This window comes from Salvelinus alpinus, chromosome 25 (assembly GCF_045679555.1).
Source record: "Salvelinus alpinus chromosome 25, SLU_Salpinus.1, whole genome shotgun sequence".
Classification (NCBI taxonomy): Eukaryota; Metazoa; Chordata; class Actinopteri; order Salmoniformes; family Salmonidae; genus Salvelinus; species Salvelinus alpinus.
The window spans coordinates 8,753,519-8,779,820 of record NC_092110.1 but is presented as its reverse complement, the minus strand read 5'-3'; the positions used below and the strand labels follow the sequence as shown (position 1 = coordinate 8,779,820).

At 40.5% G+C, this 26,302-nt stretch overlaps 2 protein-coding genes across 3 annotated transcripts in view; both read left to right on the top strand.

The window, feature by feature from the left end:
- Window positions 1–17,137: 17,137 nt before the first annotated feature.
- On the top strand, window positions 17,138–19,807 carry lgals3b (lectin, galactoside binding soluble 3b). Its single transcript, XM_071365481.1, has 5 exons — window positions 17,138–17,167; window positions 17,311–17,652; window positions 17,857–17,945; window positions 18,898–19,066; window positions 19,331–19,807. The coding sequence occupies exons 1-5, from the start codon at window positions 17,162–17,164 to the stop codon at window positions 19,490–19,492; spliced, it is 768 nt and encodes a 255-aa protein (XP_071221582.1). The 5' UTR covers window positions 17,138–17,161; the 3' UTR covers window positions 19,493–19,807.
- A 1,938-nt stretch (window positions 19,808–21,745) lies between these two features.
- fbxo34 (F-box protein 34) overlaps window positions 21,746–26,302 on the top strand; it is a 50,591-nt gene continuing 46,034 nt past the window's right edge. Inside the window, exon 1 of one of the 2 annotated variants that reach the window (XM_071365470.1) lies at window positions 21,746–22,047. The gene's annotated coding sequence lies outside the window, so the exon portion shown is untranslated. Of the gene's footprint in view, window positions 22,048–22,102; window positions 22,327–26,302 lie in introns of those variants that run through there. The other variant, XM_071365471.1, reaches the window with a different exon arrangement.

The following is a 26,302-nucleotide window of genomic DNA, read 5'->3' as shown; positions in this document are numbered from 1 at the left end:
TAAGTAAAATGACAAATACTTAGGCTATATTGAAGCATTGGGTTCTAGGTTCGAGAAATAGCAGTTTGCATTAGAAAGGAGGCAAAACGCGTTAAGCTTTTCTGAATAACTGGGCCTGCTGGGAACATAGGCCTATGTGAACGATGTGGGAGAATGATGATCGACAATAGACAGCACATCAGTATCAGAAGTAAAAATACAGTCTGGCCTGGTACTGTGCCTTTCTGTAATCTGAGTAGACCCACAACTGATCCAAATGGAATGAATGCAATAACAGGGATTTTGCGCTATTATTCAAATTACATTTTCACTGCAGTTTAGAGTCTTTTGTACTCACTTGAAAACACGAATGCAATTATTCATTGGATTGTGGTGTTGTAGGATAATTTGAATGTCCCTAAACAAGATCAATAGGGGAGCTTTTTGAGCTGTGGGTCTTCACTGTTCTTTCATGCATAATGATGCACCTGGCCTCTCCGTTGTTTATCAGCTATTCCTCTATCTTGTGAATTTATATATATATTTTTAATAATGATGAATTCCAATGCGCATTTGAAGATATTAGAACAGCAAAATCACGAGTCCATGTCAATCTACTATCCCTCATAGTAGAAATGTTTACCTATTCTATTGGTCACACTGTAAAACATTTCCTGTCAAATTTACAGTAACTAACTGGCAGAAGTTGGCCAATAAGTTACTGTTCTTTATTTTTCCAGTACATTTACTGTAATCCATTTTATGGTAATCCATTTTACGGTACCAACATTTTTACTGTAATCTAATTTACAGTATATTAGTGGAAGCGTCATATTACCCAGTGTTCTTTGTCAGTTTTAATTGTTGGTCATTTAGCGGCACTCTGGTCCTTAGCAACTTACAATCAGGGCATTTAACCAAGGTTGATTAAAAAAAATCATTTCACAGTCATAGCAAGTAAAACCTTTACTGAAAATGTTTGTTGAAGTTAAAGATGTATTGGCCTTTAAAATAATTGTAATTACAAGAAGATATCTTATGATATGTCTCTGACTATCTCTGGATAGTGCCAATACAATACTAAGATATTTTCACGGTATCTTGATGCCAGAGCAATGAAACAAACTACAATACAGTGGGGCGGCAGGTAACCAAGTTTTTAGAGTGTTGGACCAGTAACCGAAAGGTTTCTGGATCGAATCCCTGAGCTGACAAGGCAGCTAAAAATCTGTTGTTCTGCCCCTGAACAAGGCAGTTAACTCACTGTTCCCCAGTAGGCTGTCATTGTAAATAAGAATTTATTCTTAACTGACTTGCCTAGTTAAATAAAGGTTCAATTAAAAAATAGATATAATAATTTAGTGACTATTAAACTGTAAGAAAATTATTTATACAGTATTTTACTGTAATTACAAGGGATTAGAGCAAGTAGGTTGGCTGTAAGTATTTGCATATTAATGAATACTAGATGTTTTATATCACTTGCACTTCTAGAGGCCTTAACAAAGGCTTCCAAACTGGCCGTGATTACAAGGCAAAACCCATCAAATGGACATTGGTAAATATTCAACCATTAAAAGGTTTAAGACCCGCTACCACACTGATCTATTCCCTATATACATTTAATTTTTAGCAAACTATTACCCCATATTACTTAAATTGGTATAGCCACTTACAAGGCACGCCTTAAAATATGTTAATGAGCCAGCGATTCTCCTCCCACAGTATTAAAAAATATATAGTATGTGCAGTAAATATAGAAAAACAGCAATACAGTACTTTAGTGTTGAATTGTATTGAAAATAAAATCAGCAATTTCCAATAGTGAATATTTAACTATACACTGATTATACAAAACATTAAGAACACCTGCTCTTTCCATGACATAGACTGACCAGGTGAATCCAGGTGAAAGATATGATCCCTTATTGATGTCACTTATTAATGTTAAATCCACTTCAGTCAGTGTATATGAAGGGGAGCAGACTGGTTAAAGAAGGATTTTTAAGTCTTGAAACAATTGAGACATGGATTGTGTATGTGTGCTATTCAGCGGATGAATGGGCAAGACAAAATATTTAAGTGGCTTTGAACAGGGTATGGTAGTAGTTGCCATGTACACCGGTTTGTGTCAAGAAATGCAACGCTGCTGGAAAGTGTGGGAAGCATTGGAATCAACATGGGTCAGCATCCCTGTGGAACGCTTTCGTCACCTTGTAGAGTCCATGGCCCACTAGTGTTCAAAAGGTTTTTGGTGCTCCAAAAATGTAGTATGGTACTATATTCTGAATTACAGTAAATTACTGGCAGTGATTGGCCAGTAAGTTACTGTACAGTTTCATAACAAGGTTTCGGTGAGGTTTAACGGCGGTTGCATTATCGCTCCCAACTGAACTATTGTATAAATCCATTACACTTTATGATACAAAATGGGAAAAGGGAAAAATACCTTACCAACTAACCCTACACTCATTAAAACCCATCACCTTATTCCACTACATTAACCCTATCTGATTCTACCCCAGGCCAACAGCCTGAGAGGACAGGACAGTACCACTCAACACACCCTGTATTTCTTCTGAAGTCAAATCTCGTATGCCCAAATAGTTCTCTGCAGCTGCCACCTAAACATCTATTTTCTGTGACTAACATTCCAACTTTGCGGTACAGTTGATAACCATTGCTATGAACGCTAATAAGCCAACCTACTGAAACAGGTATCCCTCTATCCCGCTGTCCTGGCACTGATCTAGTATTCACAGGGATCATCTCAGAATCCCTCACCCTTTATGCACCCTCCTCTACTTTCTTCACTGCCTCAGCATAAGACATCTTCTGCACTACTCTGACCCTGGCCACCTCAACCTGCCTCTCTCGCAACAGACACCTCCGATTCCCAGCAACATGGACACCCCTACAGTTGACATAGACATTTTTCCACCGAAACGACACATTTCTCTGTCCTCCTGCACACTTACCACATCTTGGAATCTCCCTCCTACACACTGCTTCAACATGCCCATAAACGTTGCATCTGAAACAGCGCAGTGGATTCGGCACAAACACGATAACTGATATATCCTAACATGACCTTGTTGGGTAAAGACTAAAGACTCAAAACTCAAAAGGACTGATAGTGACTCCTCTGTTTCACCACGCTCACCACTGAGTTTGCGTCGCACCAAACAGCGGGCGTCACAAACAACAGGACTCTTCAACTTCAATTGCTCCACCTCCACACTTAACGCTACCCCAGAAATCCCTCCTTTCAATTTCAACTTCAGGCTACCTTCACCGACTCAACAGCACCCACCATCTTTTCCACCTAACCTGAAACCACCCATGGATCAGCCAAAATCTCACTCCCACTGGACCAAACGTATCTTTATCATAACCATGTCCATCAATGCAAGGCTCGGGCTCTGAGCTCCTCACAACACCTTCTACCCCTTCCATTTCACCTCCAGAACTCAAACTGGCGTCAGGCTCACTCTGTTTGAACTTGACACCAATCTTCCTCAACATACCTTCTCCCTTGTTATTGCTAGCTTCAACAGATTCAAACCTATCCTCTGCCTCCCTCAGTATTTTCAATCTCCTTCCTCTTTCCCTCCAAGCCTCCTCCTTTAACCAATTACCTTTTGAAAATATTAAACTTTTTCAAGCCAAAATCTTTTTAGTCTCCTTGAGAGACATGCTAAGCCCTTGAGAGACATGCTAAGCCCTTGAGAGACATGGTAAGTCCCTCCGCTTCTGAACTCTTTCTAGTTCTAACGTCATCTTCGTATAATTCCTAAACTACAGTATATTACTGTATTCTGTGGGTACAGCATTCTAACTCATGGGTGCAACAAATACAGCCTCTTAAAATATGTTCATGAGTCAGAGACTCTTTCCACGCCCACAACATTTTCCTACAATGCAGCATAATTAATACTGTAAAGCACAATTATGGTATTTTACTGTGCATTCTACAGTAATCTAATGTATTCAGTTTATACACTATCATGCTGTTGATCAATACTGTAAGTTGCTGATACAATTACAAAAACAGCTAACAGTGCAGCTTGTCGTTCTGTGAAAAAAAGAAATAGCCTAGTCCAAACAAACTCTGGGACAGTTGTGGGACGATAGATCCCAAATTCACACAACCAGTAGGCCTAGACTACATTAAATAAAGCAATGAGGCTGATGCAACAGATTAGAGCGTTTACCTTGACATTTTTATAAACGATTTATTCACGTTATAAGCGCAGCAATGTGCACAATGCAGTAAGCTACGCACGAATGTTCGTTCCATAATGCAATTAGAGAGAAAAGACTTTGTCAAAAGTGCACTGCACATGCGAGCGGTTTCATGAGAGGGAGATGAAAATATCCCTTAGAAATTTAGAAAGAGTGGAGATATAAAGATGCAACTACTAGCATGGGTTGCTAATATGACTAGGATTGTGCCTTTTGGATAATGGACAAAGAAAGTTAATTTGAAAGCCAATAGAATATTTAGAGAAACAGGCTGGCTACTGGTTTCAATGGCATAGGGAAGTATTTATAAAATAATTGCCTCCATGTTTGATCATATTTTGTTTAGGCTACTTTGAAGAAAGTCAAAACAGGCAGACAAAAAATCCAAATTGTATCCGTAAAGTTCATAGAAACATGTCAAACGATGTTTAGATTCAATCCTCAGGTTGTTTTTAGCCTAAATAATAGATAATATTTCAACCGGACAATAACGTTGTCAATATAAAAGGTAAACAAGAAAGGCACTCTCTCGGTCGCGCGCATGAAAAAGCTCTGTGACACTTTAGGGTCCACTCATTCAGACTGCTCTTACTTCCTCATTTTTCAAGACTGTTGAAATCTAGTGGAAGGCATAGGAACTGCAATTTGAGTCCTAAGTCAATGGACACTGTAATGGGATTGAATAGAACACTACAAAACCAAAAGAAAACTACTTCCCGAATGAATTTTTCTCAGGTTTTCGCCTGCCAAATTAGTTCTGTTATACTCACAGACACTATTTTAACAGTTTTGGAAACTTTAGAGTGTTTTCTATCCAAATCTACCAGTTATATGCATATCATATCTTCTGGGCCCGAGAAGCAGGCAGTTTAATTTGGGCATGCTTTTCATCCAAAATTCCGAATGCTGCCCCCTACCCTAGAGAAGTTTAAACTAGGCTTTGTATCTATGTTGTGCGGGTGTGATAAATAAGAATCATAACGACTAACGAAAATACATATGGGCAAATTTAATTCCGCTAAATTATGCAAATTAACCCGTAGACCGATAAACATGACCGGTCAAATGCCTTTACATCTACTGGTATTTTCATCAATGAATAAGCTAAAAGCATTATTTTACAGCGGGATTTGTTTCTTCTCGTGGACAATTGGCCGTGGCAATTATGTTTTCTCTTTTAAAAAATATATTGGCCAGGAGCCAGCTATTACAGGCTATTGGAAACCCTGCACTATTGTCACTATGGATAGACAGTTGACTGGTAGACTATATTGACCTGTGGTATAGTAAGCGCGCTGAAAAGCGTAGTGCACAAGGGAAGTACCAAAACACCTTGATAGGGAAAGCACATGCAAGCAGATGAGGTCATTATAGTAAAACCTGCAAAATGGGGTAAGTAAAAAAGGTGCAGGAGCTAGGCTATTGGTAGCTCTGGCTCAACACTGGTTACATTCCCAGAAATGTTGTGGGTTCTTAAACCATTCTGGGTAAATCAACCTTATATTGAATTTGGTTTTATCTGAATCATATGACAGTTTTTTCTAGGGTGTCTAATTGAAGAGTTTGCCAGAGAAAATGTGACTGGGGTAAGGAAAAAATAAGTATGCGTGTGTCTGTGCACCTAGCTACAGTATGATTAGCATACCTTGTGGAAATTGCTGCTAAAGTAGGAGCACAACGCCAGAGATGGAAACTCGAGTCTGAGACTCAGACTCAAGTCGCACTTAAGTCGCAAAGAACATTACTTGCGACTTGACTTAGACTCGTGATCAATTGACTTGAGGCTTGACTTGGACTCTAGATGAGAGACTCGTGAACAGTTCAAGTCAGTACTGGGATACGTTTTTGTTATGTCAATTATATAATTATGACAGTGTCTGGCAACTAACTTGTCCAAAAAAGAACGTAGGAAATGTCTGTTTATTTTTGTTATATTTTTTAAGCAGACATGGTTTCACATTGACTGTTGACCTAGTGAAGCGTCTTAGTAAACTTAAAGAACAACTATTACGTTTAAAAAAAAAAATAGGTTATAGGACTAGTCTAGGTGGAATTATTAAAAAGGAAAAATATTTATTACATTTTTCTGGCCACTATGATGAAAAAATAAGTTTCTGAAGAGGTTTGTGCCCTCCGAAATGCAGTAAAAAAAATTGTGCCTATGACATACGAGAAGGTATACATCTGACTAGTGCCCTGTGGGAATCTACGGAAATCTTATGTCAGAGAGCAGTTAACTTTAGCTTTAAGTTATTAACAAGCTAAAATGTTAAACTTTTTTATGTGTGGTGGTTGCTCCAAATCGTATGGACACAGAGTGTTTAGATTCCCGAGCACAACTTTTCAGGCTTGGGTGAGATTGGTGCAGGTGAAGAGGCTTGACTTCACTGCTGCCTCTGTGCAGCCCAAACACCCCGTGGTGTGTGTGGCGCACATTTCACGAATGAAGACTATGTGGCTAGTGACATGATTGAGTACAACATAGCATTCAGGACCAAGGATCGGTGCTACCTCATGATAGGGCTGCTCTGTCTGCACTCTTGTCCATCGTATGAAAGGACGCTTTGACCAGTGTTGCGAAAACTAACGTTATGAGATGAGGCATGTACAGTTGAAGTCAGAAGTTTACATACACTTAGGTTGGAGTCATTCAAATTCGTTTTTCAACCACTCCACAAATTTCTTGTTAATAAACTATAGTTTTGGCAAGTCGGTTAGGACATCTACTTTGTGCATGACACAATAAATATTTCCAACAATTGTTTACAGACAGATTATTTCACTTATAATTCACTGTATCACAATTCCAGCGGGTCAGAAGTTTACATACACTAAGTTGACTGCCTTTAAACAGCTTGGAAAATTCCAGAAAATTATGTCATGGCTTTAGGCTAATTGACATCATTTGAGTCAATTAAAGGTGTACCTGAGGATGTATTTCAAGGCCTACCTTCAAACTCTCTGCCTCTTTGCTTGACATCTTGGGAAAATCAAAAGAAATCAGCCAAGACCTCAGAAAAAAAATTGTAGACCTCCACAAGTCTGGTTCATCCTTGGGAACATTTTCCAAACGCCTGAAGGTACCATGTTCATCTGTACAAACAATAGTATACAAGCATAAACACCATGGGACCATGCAGCCGTCATACCGCTCAGGAAGGAGACGCGTTCTGTCTCCTAGAGATGAACGTACTTTGGTGCAAAATGTGCAAATCAATCCCAGAACAACAGCAAAGGACCTTGGGAAGATGCTGGAGGAAACAGGTACAAAAGTATCTATATCCACAGTCAAACGAGTCATACATTGACATAACCTAAAAGGCCTCTCAGCAAGGAAGAAGCCACTGCTCCAAAACCGCCATAAAAAATCCAGACTACGGTTTGCAACCACGCATGGGGACAAAGATTGCAATTTTTGGATAAATGTCCTCTTGTCTGATGAAACAAAAATACAACTGTTTGGCCATAATGACCATTGTTATGTTTGGAGGAAAAAGGGTGAGGCCTGCAAGCCGAAGAACACCATCCCAACCGTGAAGCACGGGGGTTGCAGCATCATGTTGTGGGGGTGCTTTGCTGCAGGAGGGACTGGTGCACTTCACAAAATAGATGGGATCATGAGGCAGGAAAATTATGTGGATATATGGAAGCAACATCTCAAGACATCAGTCAGGAAGTTAAAGCTTGGTCGCAAATGGGTCTTCCAAATGGACAATGACCCCAAGCATACTTCCAAAGTTGTGGCGAAATGGCTTAAGGACAACAAGGTCAAGGTATTGGAGTGGCCATCACAAAGCCCTGACCTCAATCCCATAGAAAATTTGTGGGCAGAAATGAAAAAGCGTATGCGAGCAAGGCCTACAAACCTGACTCAGTTACACCAGCTCTGTCAGGAGGAATGGGCCAAAATTCACCCAATTTATTGTGGGAAGCTTGTGGAAGTCTACCCCGAAATGTTTGACCCAAGTTAAACAATTTAAAGGCAATGCTACCAAATACTAATTGAGTGTATGTAAACTTCTGACCCACTGGGAATGTGATGAAAGAAATAAAAGCTGAAATAATTCATTTTCTCTACTATTACTCTGACATTTCACATTCTTAAAATAAAGTGGTGATCATAACTGACCTAAGACAGGACATTTTTACTCGGATTAAATGTCAGGAATTGTGAAAAACTGAGTTTAAATGTATTTGGCTAAGGTGTATTTCAACTGTATTTCAACCGACTTCATCTGTATGTTGTGAAATTGCCTGTGAGTGAGTACAGTGCTACCTATCTAACCTTCTTGGTAGTTGAGAAAGTTTTGCTCGTTTGCCACCAGCTAAAGTTAGCCAATCTTGGAACCCATCATCGGGCAAATTTCACATTTTGTCCCAGTTTTCTAGACTAGATTATAATTGACTGTTAATGAATAATGTTAACTGCGAGCTAGGTACAGTAACAAATGATAACGTTAGCCTATGTGCACTGTTGCTAAATTACCTAACTTTAGCTAAATAGATCCAACTTAGGCATCTAGGGGTGGTTGACTAACATCTAACAACTAGATAGCTGCTTACAAAAAACGAAATGCTGTTTGCAAAACTTGTGGAATTAACGTTAAAGATGCTGGCGCAACTACATCTAACTTCATCCAACATTTGAAAACTCACCGTGAAAGGTCAGTTAGGCTAGCTAGCTAACAACGTTACAATGTTGTTAGACTAATAGTAGCCTGTTTGATATAGCTAGCTTTCTTGTGTGTCACCTTTTAGCTAACTGGAAATGTAATACTGTGGTATATTTCTTGAAAGGTTAAGAGGTGAGTTGTCAGATAGCTAGGCCTACTTATTAGCAGAGATTATTAAATGACATCTCTGCGATATGCATATCACTCTGAGATGTAATATACTTTCTGTTGTAGCCTGATCCTAGGAAGTAAATTAGTATAAAACGACAGTTCGAAGCATGCAACTTCTTTCTGCTGAAAAATCCCATAGACCATATATATTCGTTTGTGTCCTTGTACTTCCATCTCAAGTCAGCAACAACTATCCACCATGTAGTTCATCTGCAGGTTCACTGAATTCTGCAAAGCAAAGGTGGCCAGCCCAGGGACAGAAGGTCAGAGCAGCATTGACTCATTCTTGACCACCACAGGTGTCCATGTGTACAGCCAGGGCCACCCCAGGCAGAAGACCATAACAGAGGCTATACTCCAAAACCTGATCATTTCCTGCAACCTGCCTATGTCCTTAGTGGACAACCCTCACTTTAGGCATTTCATGTCAGTGGTAGATGACAAATATAGACCAGTAGATAGGCCCACAGGACCAGGCGCCTGCATGACTTAGCACTGAACAAAGAGGCTACAATCAAAAGTGCCCTAGGGAAGACAGAATCAGTGTCTGTCACTAGATATATGGACTGACAGCACCATGAGGGGCTTCATAGGAGTAACGGCCCATTACATGGCCATGGAAGAGAAAAAAACTCCCAGACTGGGGTCAGTTCTGTTGAGCTGTGATAGATTCACAGGGTCACACACTGGGGAAAGGATCAGTGATACATTTGAAGTAATATGTGATAATTTTGGCATAAAACATCAATTAGATTATATCATATGTGATAATGCTGTAAATATGAAAAAGGCCTTCACAGTTTGTTTCCCCAAAGCAAGCAATGAATGATGATGTGGATAACCCCAGCCTATGGGAAGAATTTGGTGAAGAGTACATTGCTGATGTTGAAGCTATCCTAACCAACTGCAGGCAGCAGCGCTTACAGTGCTTTGCCCATTCATTACAACTGATGATTAGAGATGGACAAAAGGAAACAAATAACATAAACAGTGTGATGGCTAAGGTAACTAAACTTTTCAGCTTACTAAATACTACCTGTGGTCTGCAAGAAGCATTTGAAGCTAAGATCGGAGCCAATCGTAGTATCCCTGCTGCTGTGTCTACCAGATGGAATTCCATCCTCCGGCTTGTTAAATCAAATCAAATCAAGTTTATTTTATATAGCCCTTCGTACATCAGCTAATATCTCGAAGTGCTGTACAGAAACCCAGCCTAAAACCCCAAACAGCAAGCAATCCAGGTGTAGAAGCACGGTGGCTAGGAAAAACTCCCTAGAAAGGCCAAAACCTAGGAAGAAACCTAGAGAGGAACCAGGCTATGAGGGGTGGCCAGTCCTCTTCTGGCTGTGCTGGGTGGAGATTATAACAGAACTATGCCAAGATTTTCAAAATGTTCATAAATGACAAGCATGGTCAAATAATAATCAGGAATAAATGTCAGTTGGCTTTTCATAGCCGATCATTAAGAATTGAAAACAGCAGGTCTGGGACAGGTAGGGGTTCCATAACCGCAGGCAGAACAGTTGAAACTGGAATAGCAGCAGGGCCAGGGGGACTGGGGACAGCAAGGAGTCATCATGCCCGGTAGTCCTGACGTATGGTCCTAGGGCTCCGGTCCTCCGAGAGAGAGAAAGAAAGAGAGAAGGAGAGAATTAGAGAGAGCCAAAATTTTCAAAATGTTCATAAATGACAAGCATGGTCAAATAATAATCAGGAATAAAAGTCAGTTGGCTTTTCATAGCCGATCATTAAGAGTTGAACAGGTAGGGGTTCCATAACCGCAGGCAGAACAGTTGAAACTGGAACAGCAGCAAGGCCAGGTGGACTGGGGACACCAAGGAGTCATCATGCCCGGTTTGCCGTGATGTATGGTCCTAGGGCTCAGGTTCTCCGAGAGAGAGAAAGAAAGAGAGAACGAGAGAATTAGAGAGAGCATACTTAAATTCACACAGGACACTGGATAAGATAGGAGAAGTACTCCAGGTATAACCAACTGACCCTAGCCCCCCGACACATAAACTACTGCAGCATAAATACTGGAGGCTGAGACAGGAGGGGTCAGGAGACACTGTGGCCCCATCCGATGGGGATGTTAAAGCTGTTAAAGCAGTCACCAATCTGAATCAACAAAGACTCAATACTCTACTTGAGGCCCAAGGACACAAGGAGCTCTGCTTATCACCAAGGGGATGGAGACAGCTATTGGATCTAGTGGACATTTTGGACCCTTTTGTCCAGGCCTCCGACCTTACTCAGGGGGAGAAAGTGGTGACTCAATGCTGCCCTTCCTTGTGTACTGTCACTCAACTATCATCTTCAAAGTATACTGAGCACAAGTCGTCACCTAGTCAGTCTAGTAAAAGCACTGCAGCGGTCACTCAAACGCCGATTCCAGGGGCTGTTTGTGAATGTCAGAACTGAGCACTCTGATGACAGGCAACAAAACATTTGGTGACAATGTATACATAATGGCTGCACTGCTGGACCCATCTTTCTGCCTGTTCTGGCTTGATCATTATGTCCTCATACCACATGAAGATAAAGCTGAATTGAAGGAGAGTCTGATTGGTAGGTACAATGCATTGCAACATGCAACATTTTCTATGTCACTTTTTTTTAATGTATAATGTATACTGTTATATTCTTGATCATATACATCATTTAATGCATTTTCTTTTCAGACCTTGTTTTGGCTGAGGCACGGAAAGTCACCGTTAAGGAGAGCAGTAGTGGTGAAGAAGAAGAACAACCACCTGCCAAAACCTCCAGAATGTTCTCTGGCTACCGCAACAAGATCAGCAAGAAGAAAGCAGACATAAAGTAATCTGTCAGAGCAGAGATTATTCACTACAATCAAGTATCTTCTGAGGAAAATGAAGTTGATTGCTTGGATTTTTGGAGAATCCATGCAAAATACTTTCCAAGGCTCATGTAGCATGTAGCAATGTAGCAATGACAGGTTTGGCTGTGCCTGCCACCAGTGCCCCAGTGGAGAGAGTGTTTAGTCATGGAGGCCTCATCATGCACCCTCATAATGCCAGGCTCAGTGAAAGAATGCTGACAAACTTGATCTTTCTGAAATGTAACCTGTCTGCAACAGACATATTCTATGTCTTAGGGCAAGGGATGTAATTTGCTACTTGTAACAGGAAATTGTATTTCTGTTAAGTGTCCAGGTCAGTAAGTATATTTTAGGGATAACGGTAATTACATTTGATATATAGGACACTTTATTAGTGCAGTTATTGAACAGCAGTTGTCAGTCATTTTGGTTGACGTTCTGTCACACCCTGATCTGTTTCAACTGTCCTTGTGATTGTCTCCACCCCCTCCAGGTGTCACTTATTTCCCCCAGTGTATTTATCCCTGTGTTTCCTGTCTCTCTGTACCAGTTTGTCTTGTATGTTTGTCAAGTCAACCAGTGTGGGGTTTCCCTGTACTCATTTTTCTCTTCTTTAGTCTTCCTGGTTTTGACCTTTGCCTGTTTTCTGGACTCCATTCCCGCCTGTCTGACCATTCAGCCTGCCTGCCCTTCGGTACCTACTGGACTCTGAACTGGTTTTGACCTTTTGCCTGTACACAACCATTCTCTTGCCTACCACTTTTTGGATTAATTAACATTTAAGACCCCAACCATCTGCCTCCTGTGTCTGCACCTGGGTCTTGCCTTGTGCCCTTATAACATTCATACTTGTCATTTATCTTCCATCACCTACAGATTTTCTGTTTGTGTGACAGAATGAAGTGAAATATAGACAATGTCTGCCCAAAAAATATTTTTTTCATATCTGGTACAATTAGTTGTATTAATGTAAACTGTCTACATTTTGAAAGGAAATGTATTTTGATTTAAATAGTGCCTGATGTTCTTTCTTTCATACAAGTATGGACTAATGAACAAGGGAGTCTCTTCAAATAATTGACAAGGTTTATAGACCTAACCCACAGCAAGCAGGAAGCCCTTGCCAAAAGGGACTTTAGATTTGACTTGGACTCATCATTATGTGCTGGAGAGGCTGCGAAATAGCAAACAACTGTATGAATGAATTACACAGTGTAAGAGACTCTTTTACCCATTTCAGACAGAAGATGTATGTTACCTGCAAAAAAAATACATGTTTATATGACCCCCTTTCAAACAGCCTCTTATTTACCACTTATTGCAAGTAGACCCCTTTTATACATATCAGTGGGTGACTGGCAAATTGGGAGGGGTGGGTGGTGTTGTTAAACCACGGGGGCTGTGTGCAGTTCAAATTAGTGAGGTGTTAAACAATGGAAGTGTTAATGAATTTACCTGCAAAAAAACTGAGAACTATTCCCACAGACCTGAAACCTGTATTTTGGTTACGGGGTCTGAAAATGCAGTAATCATGACTAGGTCTTTTATTTTTCCATGTTTTTTACCCCCTATGCCTTTCAGATATATAGCCTATTTATTGCCTACCTCCTCATGCCTTTTGCCCACATTGAAATATAGATTCTCTTTTTTTTCTTTCTACTATGTTATTGACTTGTTTATTGTTTACTCCATGTGTAACTCTGTGTTGTTGTCTGTTCACACTGCTATGCTTTATCTTGGCCAGGTCGCAGTTGCAAATGAGAACTTGTTCTCAACTAGCCTACCTGGTTAAATAAAGGTGAAAAAAATAAAATAAAAGAAGATATACGAAAAAGTTGGTATAAAAATGCAGTGGGATTTTGGTCTGTGTATGAAAGGTTTTTTTGAAACTCCTATCAGATCAGTGGGTATTAATTTAAAGCTTCAAAGAATATGCTTATGTGTGGGTACAGTATGCGTTAGTTTTGCCTGCCACTCATGCACTGGGATGAATAGCCTGAATGCTGCAGGGGGGGGGGTCCTGCATCATACAGTGTTTGATTCATCACCGGGCTCAGTCTTAAAAGTAATATGAGAAGGGGGAACAGAATGTCAGACAAATCCTGTTTCTTGTTCCATCTTTGTTCCCTTGTGTTCTATCAATTCAGGTTATGACGTTGAGGATTGGTTTGAATTAAACCTGCCCATTCTGACAGGCCTGCTGTGGTTCATTGGTGATGCCTTGATAATGGTAAGGGATTAGCTGTAGGTTGCAATGTAGGTGGGTATAAACGTCACACCTAGTAACAAACATAAAGATCCTATAGATCACAATGCTAACAAACCTCACCCTGTATCCATGGTAAACACAGAACAAATCTGTCACTCGGAGTGGGTTGTTGTTTGACTTCTACAAACAAGGGACACATTAGAGAAGTCTGCTTGACAACATTCCTGCACCCACACCCACAAGCCATAGAAACGGAACGTTCTTTTCCCCCACCTACTGTATGCATTAGACCTTTGTGGTTGGAGCTGTCTGCAAACAGACCCTCCCAGAGGTGCAAACATGTGTACACCTGGAAACTTTCCATGGAAACGTTTCCCTCATCATAACTAAAAAGTGAACAGATAACTAAGAATCTTACATTACCGTTATTTGATAGTTGTACAGTACAACTTGTAACTATAAATACATGATTCTCAAATCAACACATGCAAACCTGTGTCATGTTGTTGTACGTACTTTTCATGCAGGTGGGAAAGTTGCTTCGTAGGGCAGGGATCATCAACTAGTTTCAGCCGCGGGACAAATTGGCCACAAGAAGCCCAAACAGATATAACATTTGACTAAAACATAAACATTTCAAACCTTGCTTACATTTGTATACGTTCACAGATATCTCTATGTTATGCGTGGGAATAGTTTGGAACAGATTTCGAAAATTAAAATCACTTGGAGCTGATTTGCTGGTGTTTTTACAGTCTTTTATATACAACAATAAAAATAAAGAAATAAAACATTATTACATTGTGGGGCCTCATAAAATCACCCGCGGTCCAAATTCGGCGCGCGGGCTGCCAGTTGGGGAACCCTGCACTAGGGTGTGGTCTCCCATATAGGGATTAGGGAAATAAAGGAGTGGCATTGGGGGAAAACCTGTATAAATACGCCCTGACACGCAGCATCACCATTTCTGGTATATGTCTGCCATATGAAGGGAGCAGCGCGGTGACATCAATGCACAACAGGTATGTCTAGGAATTCAGTGTTCACGTGTCAGTTCCTTGTACTCTAGTCTGGAGATATTCATCTGCATTGATATACAGATTTGTCCTGAAGACTGAGTTTGGAAAACACTGTTTAGAGTGTGGTAGGTACGGGACCAAAATGGCTGAGAAGTTTAGCCTCATGGTTCAATGTTGATGTGGAAATTGACCCACTATGCTATTTTCTTTGCACATATGTCATAATGCTGAGTACCTTTTAATCAGTGGCAATGCAGAATGGTATTTAACAAATGGTGCGTGGAGAGGTTAACAGACACGCCATTCATGTGTTGTGATGCCCTAACTTTCCATGTTGCACTGAACATTCCACTAAACTCTTAGCAGTTCTGACTGAATGATTGTTAGTCTGTCAACATCCTGTTGCTCTGGTTCATGTGCATGTTTTTTTTAAATTGCAGTTCTTGTCTTCACGCTTTTTTCACATTAGTCTGATGTAATGGTGACAGCCTGTTAGGAATCTAAGTGGAGTTGAGACTTCCCTTCTCTCATCCTCAATGTCATTGTTAGGCTACACTATGCACAGAATCCAGGAAGTAGGCTAATCTTGAAATGTTTATTGACATGAATACCTTGGCTGGTTTACTTTTGAAATTAATTGAATGTGTGCAGGGGTGTTATGGCTGTCTGCTGAAATAAACATGGCACCTCATTTCAAATAAAATTGTATTTGTCATATGTGCTGAACACAACTGGTGTAGACCTTAGTGAGGTTTACTTACAAGCCCTTAACCAACAATGCTGTTAAGAAATAAGTGTAGTAACAAGTAATTAAAGAGCAGCAGTAAATTAACAATAGCTAGGCTACATACAGGGGGTACTGGTGCAGAGTTGGTGTGGGGGCACTGGTTAGCTGAGGTAAAATGGAGATTTAAAGTGACTATGCATAGATAATAGAGTAGCAGCGGTGTTAAAAAAAGGGGGGGGTCGGGGAGGCAATGTGACAAGTCTAGGTAACCAGATTTCCAGACTCAAACTAGTTCTGGTCTGACATGTGGGGTGAGGATAGGATGGGTCTTGGGTTGCAAAATGCTGGTAACCTTCCTAAAGATCCATGGTTTGAGAAGTCTTGGTTGGTGACTTCCCAGATGTCATGCTTATTGATGTAATTCCAGGAGTCTTCCAACCAGGATTTCTGAAGTGGTGGGGAAAAAATAGAATTTGGGGGAAGTTACTGGAATTTTTCCACCCTTAGTGTCCCACTGTTTGTTATGGTCTGACATGAAGACATTCTTCATGCTGTACAGAAAGCGGTACTCCTTATCAGTAATGTATACACAGTGCACAAAACATTATGAATGCCTTCCTAATAGTTATACCCCTTATGCCCTTAGAACAGCCTCAATTTGTTGGGGGTATGGACTCCAAGGTGTTGCAAGTGTTCCACAGGGATGCTTCCCACAGTTGTCAATTTGGCTGGATGTCCTTTGGGTGGTGGAACATTGCTACATGGGAAACTGAGTGTGGCAAAACCCAGCAGCATTGTAGTGCTTGACACTCAAACTGGTGTGCCTGGCACCTACTGTACCCCATTCAAAAGCACAAATATTTTCTTGCCCCTTTGTTTGTGCCATTCAGAGGGCAATCTCTTTTAGGGTGGAGCAGCTTTAATATTGCATATTGTGGCTTCTATCAATCTAATTGTCTGCATTTCCAAACCCCATATAATTAAAAAAAATGTATAATCCTTGTCTCATGACTTAAATCCTCCTTTAGCCTGTCAACTCCCCTTCATCTACACTGAAGTGACTATAACAGGTGACATCAATAAGGATCATAGCTTTCACCTAGTAAGTTTATCATGCAAATCTTATGTACACAGTGTATCTGTCATAGCTATGTGAGACTGGTATGGTTACAAAGATTAAGGCTATGGCTAAAGTTTGTAATGTAAACTAACATTTAAGTGTACTTTCTCTCAAGACCTGTGGTTGCAGTATTTGAAACATACAATTCACATTTCTCACCCTCTTTTTCAGATAAAATGGATGTAAGTAGTTTTCTTAAATCTGTCATTTGTTTAGTGAAGGAATATCCATGCATTTTAAATAAATCAGGGAGGCATCTTGAAACATTAAACTAGTGCACATCACCAATCCTCTCATCCCCCTTCTTCCCCTTGCTCCCCTGTAGCTGTCAGATGCTCTGGGTGGTGGACCGGGCTGTCCAGACCAGAACAACCAGCAGGGTGGTGGGGGCGTGTGGCCTGGTGGACAACCCAACCAACCAACATGGCCAGGACAGCCTGGTGTTCAACCGGCTTGGCCTGGTCAGCAGCAACCAGGCCAGCCCACCCCCATGTGGCCTGGACAACAACCAAACCCTTCCCAACCCTCATGGCCGGGGCAACAATATGGAGGTGGAGTACAGCCCAGCCAGCCAACCTGGCCCGGGCAACCAGGGGGAGGACCGCCCAGCCAGCCAACATGGCCAGGGCAGCCTAGCCAACCTACTGCTCCTCAACATCAATCACTGGTAAGGGAAGACGTTCAATCCTGAAGATATTGGTTATGATGATTTTGAAAAACCAAGAGCAACGTTCTTATGCTTCATTATTGTTGTGGCTGACAGCGATCAAGACCTCTACTCTGATATTTGTGTAAGCCTGTCTGAATGAAACGGCAGTTTTAAAAAAAATGTTTTTTTCTTCTCAATGGACCCATTTTATTTCCCCAACAGAAAGTGCCATATAATCAGAACCTGCCAAAAGGATGCTATGAAGACATGGTCATCACCATTAACGGGACAATTAACCACAATGCAAAAATGTCAGTATTCACATCAAAATATAGTTATAATTTAGGTGACTTGTGAATATCTCCATTGCAGTCATTTCCACATTATTATTCTGAATGTTACTATTTCAGTCTTGTAGCCAATTATAGGTACTTGATTGTCATACCCCCTTGACATGTTGCCTGCAAACCTCTTCTACTGTAGCCTGGATACCAGTCTGTTGGTGTAATCTTGTCATATCAAACATGTCTGGCATGACAAAAGGTTAAAATGATGGCACAAACCAATTTGGAACCAGGCTACGCTCAAGCAAAGGATCAAATATGGTGTCTTTTGTTTGTCAGAATGTGACTAATAAGTATCTACCTTGTGATGTAAAAATAGACTAATGGGAGGATTTGCATAGATAATCAAGCAGTGGCTAGTTAAAAAAAAAAAATGGTTGTGAAATTTAAATCAATGGTGTCTCTTTGAACAAGGTTGGCAGACAGTAGCCTAATCCCAACAGCATCTTGACACATTATTTATAATTCTCAACTGATTACATTGTCAGTCATGTAATGACAATGGGTGAGGTATGAACAAATGATATGAATTCAATGCCAGATAATACTTACCACAAATCACTAAAGTCAAGAGCACTAACCATGGCCACAGTCTCAGAGCCCATACATCACCATGGAAACATCAATGCTGATGAGATGGCTTGCACAGCACGCATTCCTCATAAAACATAATGCTGTTTGACTTATAGACACTAGTTAAATGCATTTGTCTATCACAAAATCCTCGCTTCACCGTGTTATTTGCCTGGTCACAGATCTGATTGTGCGATAAACTCCATTGGTCATTGTCAAGCCAAACTAAATTGTTTGACATGAAAATGAGACAGTTGTCATTGTAGCACAGACTGGCACATAAGCTACCATGCTCTTTAATGTAAATGTCTGGGTAATCTTGACTAATGTTACTATCTCCTTTTAGGTTCACATTGAACCTGACCAAAGGGAATGACATTGCCATGCACATTAACCCTCGCTTTGATGACAAGGGCAAGAAAACGATTGTGAGGAACAGTCTGATTGGCAGTAAATGGGGCAAAGAGGAGAGAGGACACAACCACTTCCCCTTCACTCAGGGCCAGCCCTTTGAGGTGAGGGATCTACATTCCTGTTCACTTCATGTCAACCAATCAGTTCTGAAACTGATGTCCAGGGTCATTGAAAATGAGTTGTGCACTATAGGGAATAGGGTGCCATTTTGGACAGACTTGGACACCCCTATATTAATTAGATTTTTTTTTCAGTTGTCATTTTAGGTTTATTTATGAATGTTGTATGATCAGTATAGTGACATTAATTTCATATCAACAGTCTTTGATTTTGCATAATGAGTTTGTGGTCCTGTGTTTTTCCAGATGAAAATCATGTGCACTAACAACGAGTTCAGGGTGGCAGTGAATAGCTCGCACCTCCTGGAGTTCAAACACCGCATCCGTGACCTCGACTCAATCAAACACCTGGGTATCTACAATGACGTCACCCTCACGTCTGTGGAGATCGAAAACTTTAATATCTAGCAGGTTTGGTTCCAGCCATAGAAATAGAATGACTAGCATGGCCTAGCCTCAAGTTATTTGTATGATTCCAAAGACTTCCCTTAATTGTCTTTAAACAGGAAAGTACAGTAGCTTGAATCACACGCTTTAAGCCACTAGGACTGTCACATTCTGTACTAGGCCGGTCTGTTCTCTGTTAAAACATATTTTGATAAGTGAAATTCCTTTATGGCCAATTCATATACTTTGGTCTTCAAGTAATTTGTGTAAGCTGGTAATGTATAGACTGTATGCAATAAATGTGATGGTAACAGATTTTTCTCCATGTAAAGACGATACAGGATCTGTCTTGAGTGATTGTATAATGCATCCCACTAGGTGGCAGAGTTGATACATAAATGTTTGATAACCAACTAGTATTTGGATAGGCTGGGGAGAAACTAATTGTAGCCTACCTGTACACAGTGGAACTTACACACCTAGGCTATTACTTGATGCACTGTCAGGCAAATCATTTTAACCCTGCAAACATGAGCAAGTTTCTAGACTTTGCTTGTTGGTCATGTGAGATTTCTATAGTTTTTCCATGAGTGGTGACTTATCTTCAGCACTTAATGTTTACTTGGAGGAAAGGGTCTTTGAGCAATATTGTTGATGATCGTCTCAAGTGAAGCACTACCTTTACAGAAGGAGCACGTTGACTAAATCAACACTGCATCTTTTCACTAGCCACTAAACAAAATATGCTATTTACACCACTGAAATTTCTGCTTTGATTAATTAATTTCAGTTCTCTATTTACAGACTAAGGAGTGCTTCTGCTGGTGTCTATCACTAGCGTTTCTCATGTTTAGTGATGTGTTGTCACAATGTGGCATAACTTGTAAAACACTCTTAGAACTCTCACAATGGCTTTTAATTTGTGTTCAAACATTACAGCCCTTGCTGCCCTCCACCCCACGGCAATGAACCCCTTGTGCTGTTAAGATCACATAAGACGAGACTGGCAAGATGCATTTAGACATGACACATCATAGGGACTTTGCCCCGCCACTATTTCCGGCATGCCTCTGGCTCTTGTCCATAATCTAACAGCCAGACCACATCTAACTACCCCCCCCCCCCCCCCCCCCTCCAACAACTGACAGTGTCAAGTAGACAGGGGCAAATGGGTGTGTTGACTGGAGGCAGTCATAGCTGCACTAACTTCAACTGAGTGGCTCATATCTCCAGGAGAGGATGTGGACAGTCTGATGTGGAGCAAATGTTTACAGTATGAAGTGTACAATAATACACAGCTCCATAGTACCTTAAGTTGATGTACACTTGAGATACACACAGGTGTTTTAAAAATGCTTCCTTGACAAAGGTGCTCGCAGGCACACTGATCTGTATGGCTAGGCTACACACAATGAAAATGGGTTACCCTCACGGGAAGCTTGTCTCAAGTTCAAAGCTTGTATGTCTTCTGAGATAAGATGGCACCTTGCCTCCGGTATATGATTCAATAATGAGTATAAAGATTGATCAAAGCTACTGGAGGGGAAAAACATTTACTGATCACATTCCTCTACAGCAGGCTACCAGAAGAAGCTGGCACAAGTAATGCATTCCAAATGGCACCCTGTTCCCTATATAGTGCACTACCTTTGGACTTCAGAGTCCTATTGGCCCTTGTCAAAAGTAGTGCACTATAAAGAGACTAGGGTGCCATTCAGGGACACAAAGACACCTTAGTATCCTGAAGTCAGGTCACTGATACATTTTTCATGATGGAAACTATGGACAGTCTTGATGGAAACTGAAAACAGATGAATTATTAAATGACTCTTATGCCCATGTATAAACTGCTGTGAACTTCATAAAGGTTGGAACTTTAAATTGCTCTCAAATCATTTTTTGCACCTACTTTATGGAATGGCTAAATATGGATTTCAGAACTTGTGGTGTGTCCTATAATTTTGGCTCAACTAATCTATTTAAAGAATGTCTCATTTTCTAATTTGTTTCTTCAAGTGGGCCTAGGCCTATTCCCAAAATGTAAATGACCTATAAAAGTGAACAATATTTGTTCAACTTTTCATGAAAGGTTACTGTATGTTCAATGGAAAGAAGTGTAGTAGGGCGATCAACCAACGTGAGTCGAGGTGCAACCAAAAAGTGCTGACTCACCATGTAGGTTCAATGGATAAGTATAATTGTGTGTCTGATTTGCTTATGCATGAGGTTCCGTATGTTCTTTGATCTTTTTGCGCGTGCATGATAGTTTTGCGGACGCGTTGAATAAGCAAGCCAAGCACGTCAGAACGCTGCGTGGACGTCCCCCGCCAGTAGTTTTGTATTAGTGACTGGCTAGCTATCCAGGAACGTTAACTGTGATTAACGACGTTCGCACCAATACGGCCGAAAGGAGAACGATTTGACTCATTTATTTCATAGTTATTAAGACCGTATGGATACGGTTATTATTTCTTGTAAGGATTCTGCTAAACCGTGAAGACGGCGCTGTTTTGCCCCGCAAGTGCTCCTAGCAAGGGGATTGGAGACCTTTCATTTCCGAGTTTTCGCAGCAGCAGGTCAGCTTGAACCTTTGCTTTGGTACTATGGCTAAAATAGGCTATGGCTAAAATAGGTAGCTAACTACATGGATTAATAAAAACAAATCTAGCTAATATTGTTTAACTGAGTTGACACATTGCTGTGCACGTCACAAGCTAACATATCTCGTCAAGTTGCCTCGCTAAATTAGTCAGAACAGAATTGGTGTAGCTAACGTTAGCTAGCTATTAACAATGCTAACGTTAGTTACTAGTCGAGGTGGGTGGCGTGGAAGACTGCTCTGCATTTCACTTTAGGTAACGTTAATTGGTTAACTAAATATTTGTCCACACAACGTTAACTAGCTAACGTTCTGGACTTGCTTTGTACGGAATTAGCATTTCCATTATAAGTTTCTCACCATGGCATAGGTAGTTAACTGCTACACCCTTGATTCAAGGCTTGACTGTGATGTGTTCCTGTACATTGGTGGAAAAGGCCTTTTTCAATTGGAGTGACCGTTTGTTATAAACGTTGACATCTCGTTTTGCTTAAATGTAACTAATTTATAGCTATCAACTAGTTAGTTATATATCAATAACCTTGGTAACTTCCACCTTGTTTTGGCAATACGTTAGCAAGCTAACAGCTAGCTAGGTAACGTTAGTAAGTTTCGGCACAGGCAGCACAACAAGCTCACACATTTGTTAGCCAATTCGAACGATGGTAACACGGATGGTCGTTTTGTAAACATGAATGTGGCAATGTGTGAAAATGTTATCTTAATTTGCTGTTGTGTATGAACGGTTGTGTGTGGCGGTGTTGCTAAATAGTCAAACAGCTCATTTCCTAAGTTATTCATTTATTAACATGGATAATACTAATCAATGGGGTAACATGCCATTCTAAAGTAGGCACGTTTTGTATGTCGATACCTACGCTTGTATTGTATCATGATTTGCAAATGTGTCATTTCGCAAACTTGTATCGTGTGGAAAAATTGAACGGTAGCAAAGTTGTAACTTCACATTTGAATACATTCAATGTGATTTGCAAACATGCAACTCGATTTGAGGATGAATAGACCCTTTTCCAGTACTAACGTCACGCACAGATGCGGACGACGCTTGGCTGCAGTAAGACAGCCATCTGCGCCCATTCAACACAGCCTAGATGTACGTTATGACTATTAAACAAAATAACTTTTTGGGGTTCTCATACGCTTACAATTATGTTTTGAATCTTGCTTTTAACAGTCGCTAAGATTTTAGTTGGTTGTGATCTTTGTAAAATAACTATTTTGGATGCAGCAGTTGTTAGCTAGAATGCTAACGCGCATTGATATAGGCTGTAGCAAACGCTAGCCAAAGAGCCATTTTACTGGTACATTTTTAAAGTATAATGCAGTTGATTTGCGATGATGAAACAAACATATTAAGCATGACATTCATACAAGCCTTGAAATCCAATTATAATCCAAAAGTAGTGTGAAATGCACTCAAGCATTTTGGCGTTCTATAACTCCCCTTGTTCTGCCACCAACTTCCGCGCATCGCAGTCCTGCGGCAATGTTTGTAAAAACACAGAAAGAGGTCTATGCAACTCATTAATAACTCAACTTGCGAATCTTCTAAATAATACATGTTCCCCATGTCGTATATGCTTCCTCAGAGTTTTGACACGAATGTGAGGTCTAACCAAATTTTTTGTAGTTTGAAATTCACTGAAATTCACTGAGGGACCTTACAGATAATTGTCTGTGTGGGGTGCAGAGATGAGGTAGTCATTAAAAAAATAATGTTAAACAATATTGCACACAGTCCATGCAATTTATGTAAGGCAATGTTTCTTTTTTCCCCCTTAAACGTAGAAGGCAAATCATTTATCCCAAACCAAATATGTGTTGATATTAGTTATTACTTCAACATTAGTGTGTTTGATCAATTTCTAATACATTTAAGACTTTTCTGGTAGATGTCTAAGACCCCTTTTCTATGTGTTTGACCAGAAATCAAAACCTTTGCTTATTTCAAATTTTTAGGATGGGAAATGGTAGAAAAATGTATGCCTTAATTTCTCAAATATACTCTTAGCTTTCATTTGACACACAATTTGACATGTTCTTATGAACTTCACATGTTGGTGCTCATATGTGTCCTTTTACGTGGAAATGTCCATCTTTAATAGGAGTGTAGAACTTTCGATAACGGTTGTGCTTTAAAGTGCATCACTTCCCATTTAAACTGAGTCTTAAAATGACAATCTTTTGAAGAAGTAAACAGCTGCTTGTTGTGAAGTGCTAAAGGTTATGGCACACATGATTAGTCCTATACACTTGTTTGTCTTGCAAATACGCATTTAGCCCAAACTTTGTACTTAGGCCTGGACTGTGATTTAACAAGTCAGTTGTCTGAGAGGTTTTAAAGGGTATGTTTTTGCCACGTGGGATGTTCAGTGTCACAGCAGTGTTTTGCTAATTTGTGCAGAGTGTAGTTGCAAGATTTTCCTACAGTGCAGTACTCAAAATGGGTTGGATGATAAAGCCCAATAAGCCATTTGGCAAAAAGCATTTTCTTGAACAAAGTCGCCGTGAGTTCTGACAGATTTTTGTTGTACAATAATGCTGAAATCTTATTATTTCTACCTATTCTCATGCTACTGTCTTCTGTGACTTGTAACTGTTTATGATTTAATTCTTAATTCTGTCGGTTGTGGTTTGGGATGAGGATGTAGGCTTAGTGCCTGATTATTGAGTGTGTCATTCAGTGGTTAATTGTACAGCCAGAGAAGGCTTTGGCACTTCCAGGGAACTGAAGCAGATGTTTCAGGGTGGATGTTGTCTCTGTCGATTTCAATATTGTACAGCAACTCCATAACCTCTCAACTACTGTAAAACATGGAGGAAAAGACACAATAACGAACTTCAGCTGTGCGCAGTAGATCACCTGCTGGGTGTCGACCAACGGTGGCAATTCAACATGTAGAATAGTTGGGAAATTAACAGAAAATTAAGGTAACTCTTCTGTGGTCAGAGGCGATAGGACAGTCACCCGCTGCTTTTAACCGTTCATCGGCAGTCTGTTTGGCCTTTTAGTCAGTCAACCCATCAGAAGAACCAATTAGCCTAACTGTCCAACATCAATCATCTCACATGTTGGGCCTATAGGCCCAAATGTGTGCAAATGCGCAATGATTTATGCTTTAAAGGGACGCTGACCTTAATGGTTTGGCCTTGTTTTTTTTCTTGCTCATTAAGTGCTTGCGGCCATGACTCAAGCCAAATGTGCGTTGTCTTGGGAGTGTGGTTTGATGTGAGTGTGTCTTTGCCATTCAATCACAACAAACCAAGGGCAGTACAGTTGTGAGTAGTGACAGCGAGGTAAGCAAAGCTAGCTTTGCTATTGTAGAGAAGTTTAGGACTTCTTCTGTCCTGACTCACCATATCAAGATGGTAAATTTAATTCAGTTCAATGCGTTGGCTAAAGCCTGCGCTGACCTGTATTTAGCCAAGCTGACAGCAGCTAGCTAGTATAGCTTGGGCATAGCTGCAGCCGGCTAGCCTAACTAGCGGATTTCTTTGAAATCCCAGTTATGCCAAAATTGCAAGAACCAGTGTCTGAAATGTTAACATTTTACAGTGGAAAGAGTAACAACTGCAAGTTGAATGCCCTGTCTTCAGTAAGCTGTCCTACAAAGCAATATTCTATAGCTAACTGGCTAGTTTTTGTCTCCTTATGTCTGCTATTAGATATTTTCCAGGCGACAAATCCCAGAACTACTAATCTCCCTACAGGTGTAGGCTACATGTGGACATTGCACAAACATCGCCCAGCTTGAGTGTTGATGTGCTTATTGGCAAACAATCAATGGGTGTGTTTGTTACATACAAAACACTTTCTGCTGTAATTATCACATTGATGTGTTTATAAACGCCCACACTTTACCTAGCGAATCAGAATACTTTGTGTAGAGTACAACTTCAGCTGTCTAACCAGAACTATTATGGCATTATACATCTATGGTCTGTCTAAGGATTTGGCTGTCAAACCAGTAACCACACAATGACATTTGCAGCTCTCTGGGTAAAGTTGTCTTCAATTCTCCAGTGGGTGTGCATGAAGTCCCTTCCATCTATTACAGGTTATGTACAGGTGCAGTGAGGAGGGGTGGAGTGCATAACACTCCATCCTGGATATGACAGCATTTTGCTTCAACTCATGAGTCCAGCAGGCAGTCCAATAACTACAGGCAGATGTGAGATGCAAGAGGATTGCACTCTTTTCATACTGTAGG

Bases quoted from the DNA above. Each gene is read 5' to 3' on its own strand.
- lgals3b (XM_071365481.1), top strand. The intron at 17,653-17,856 runs GTAAGGGAAGAC...TTTCCCCAACAG, and splicing joins CTCCTCAACATCAATCACTG to AAAGTGCCATATAATCAGAA. The intron at 19,067-19,330 runs GTGAGGGATCTA...GTGTTTTTCCAG, and splicing joins CTCAGGGCCAGCCCTTTGAG to ATGAAAATCATGTGCACTAA.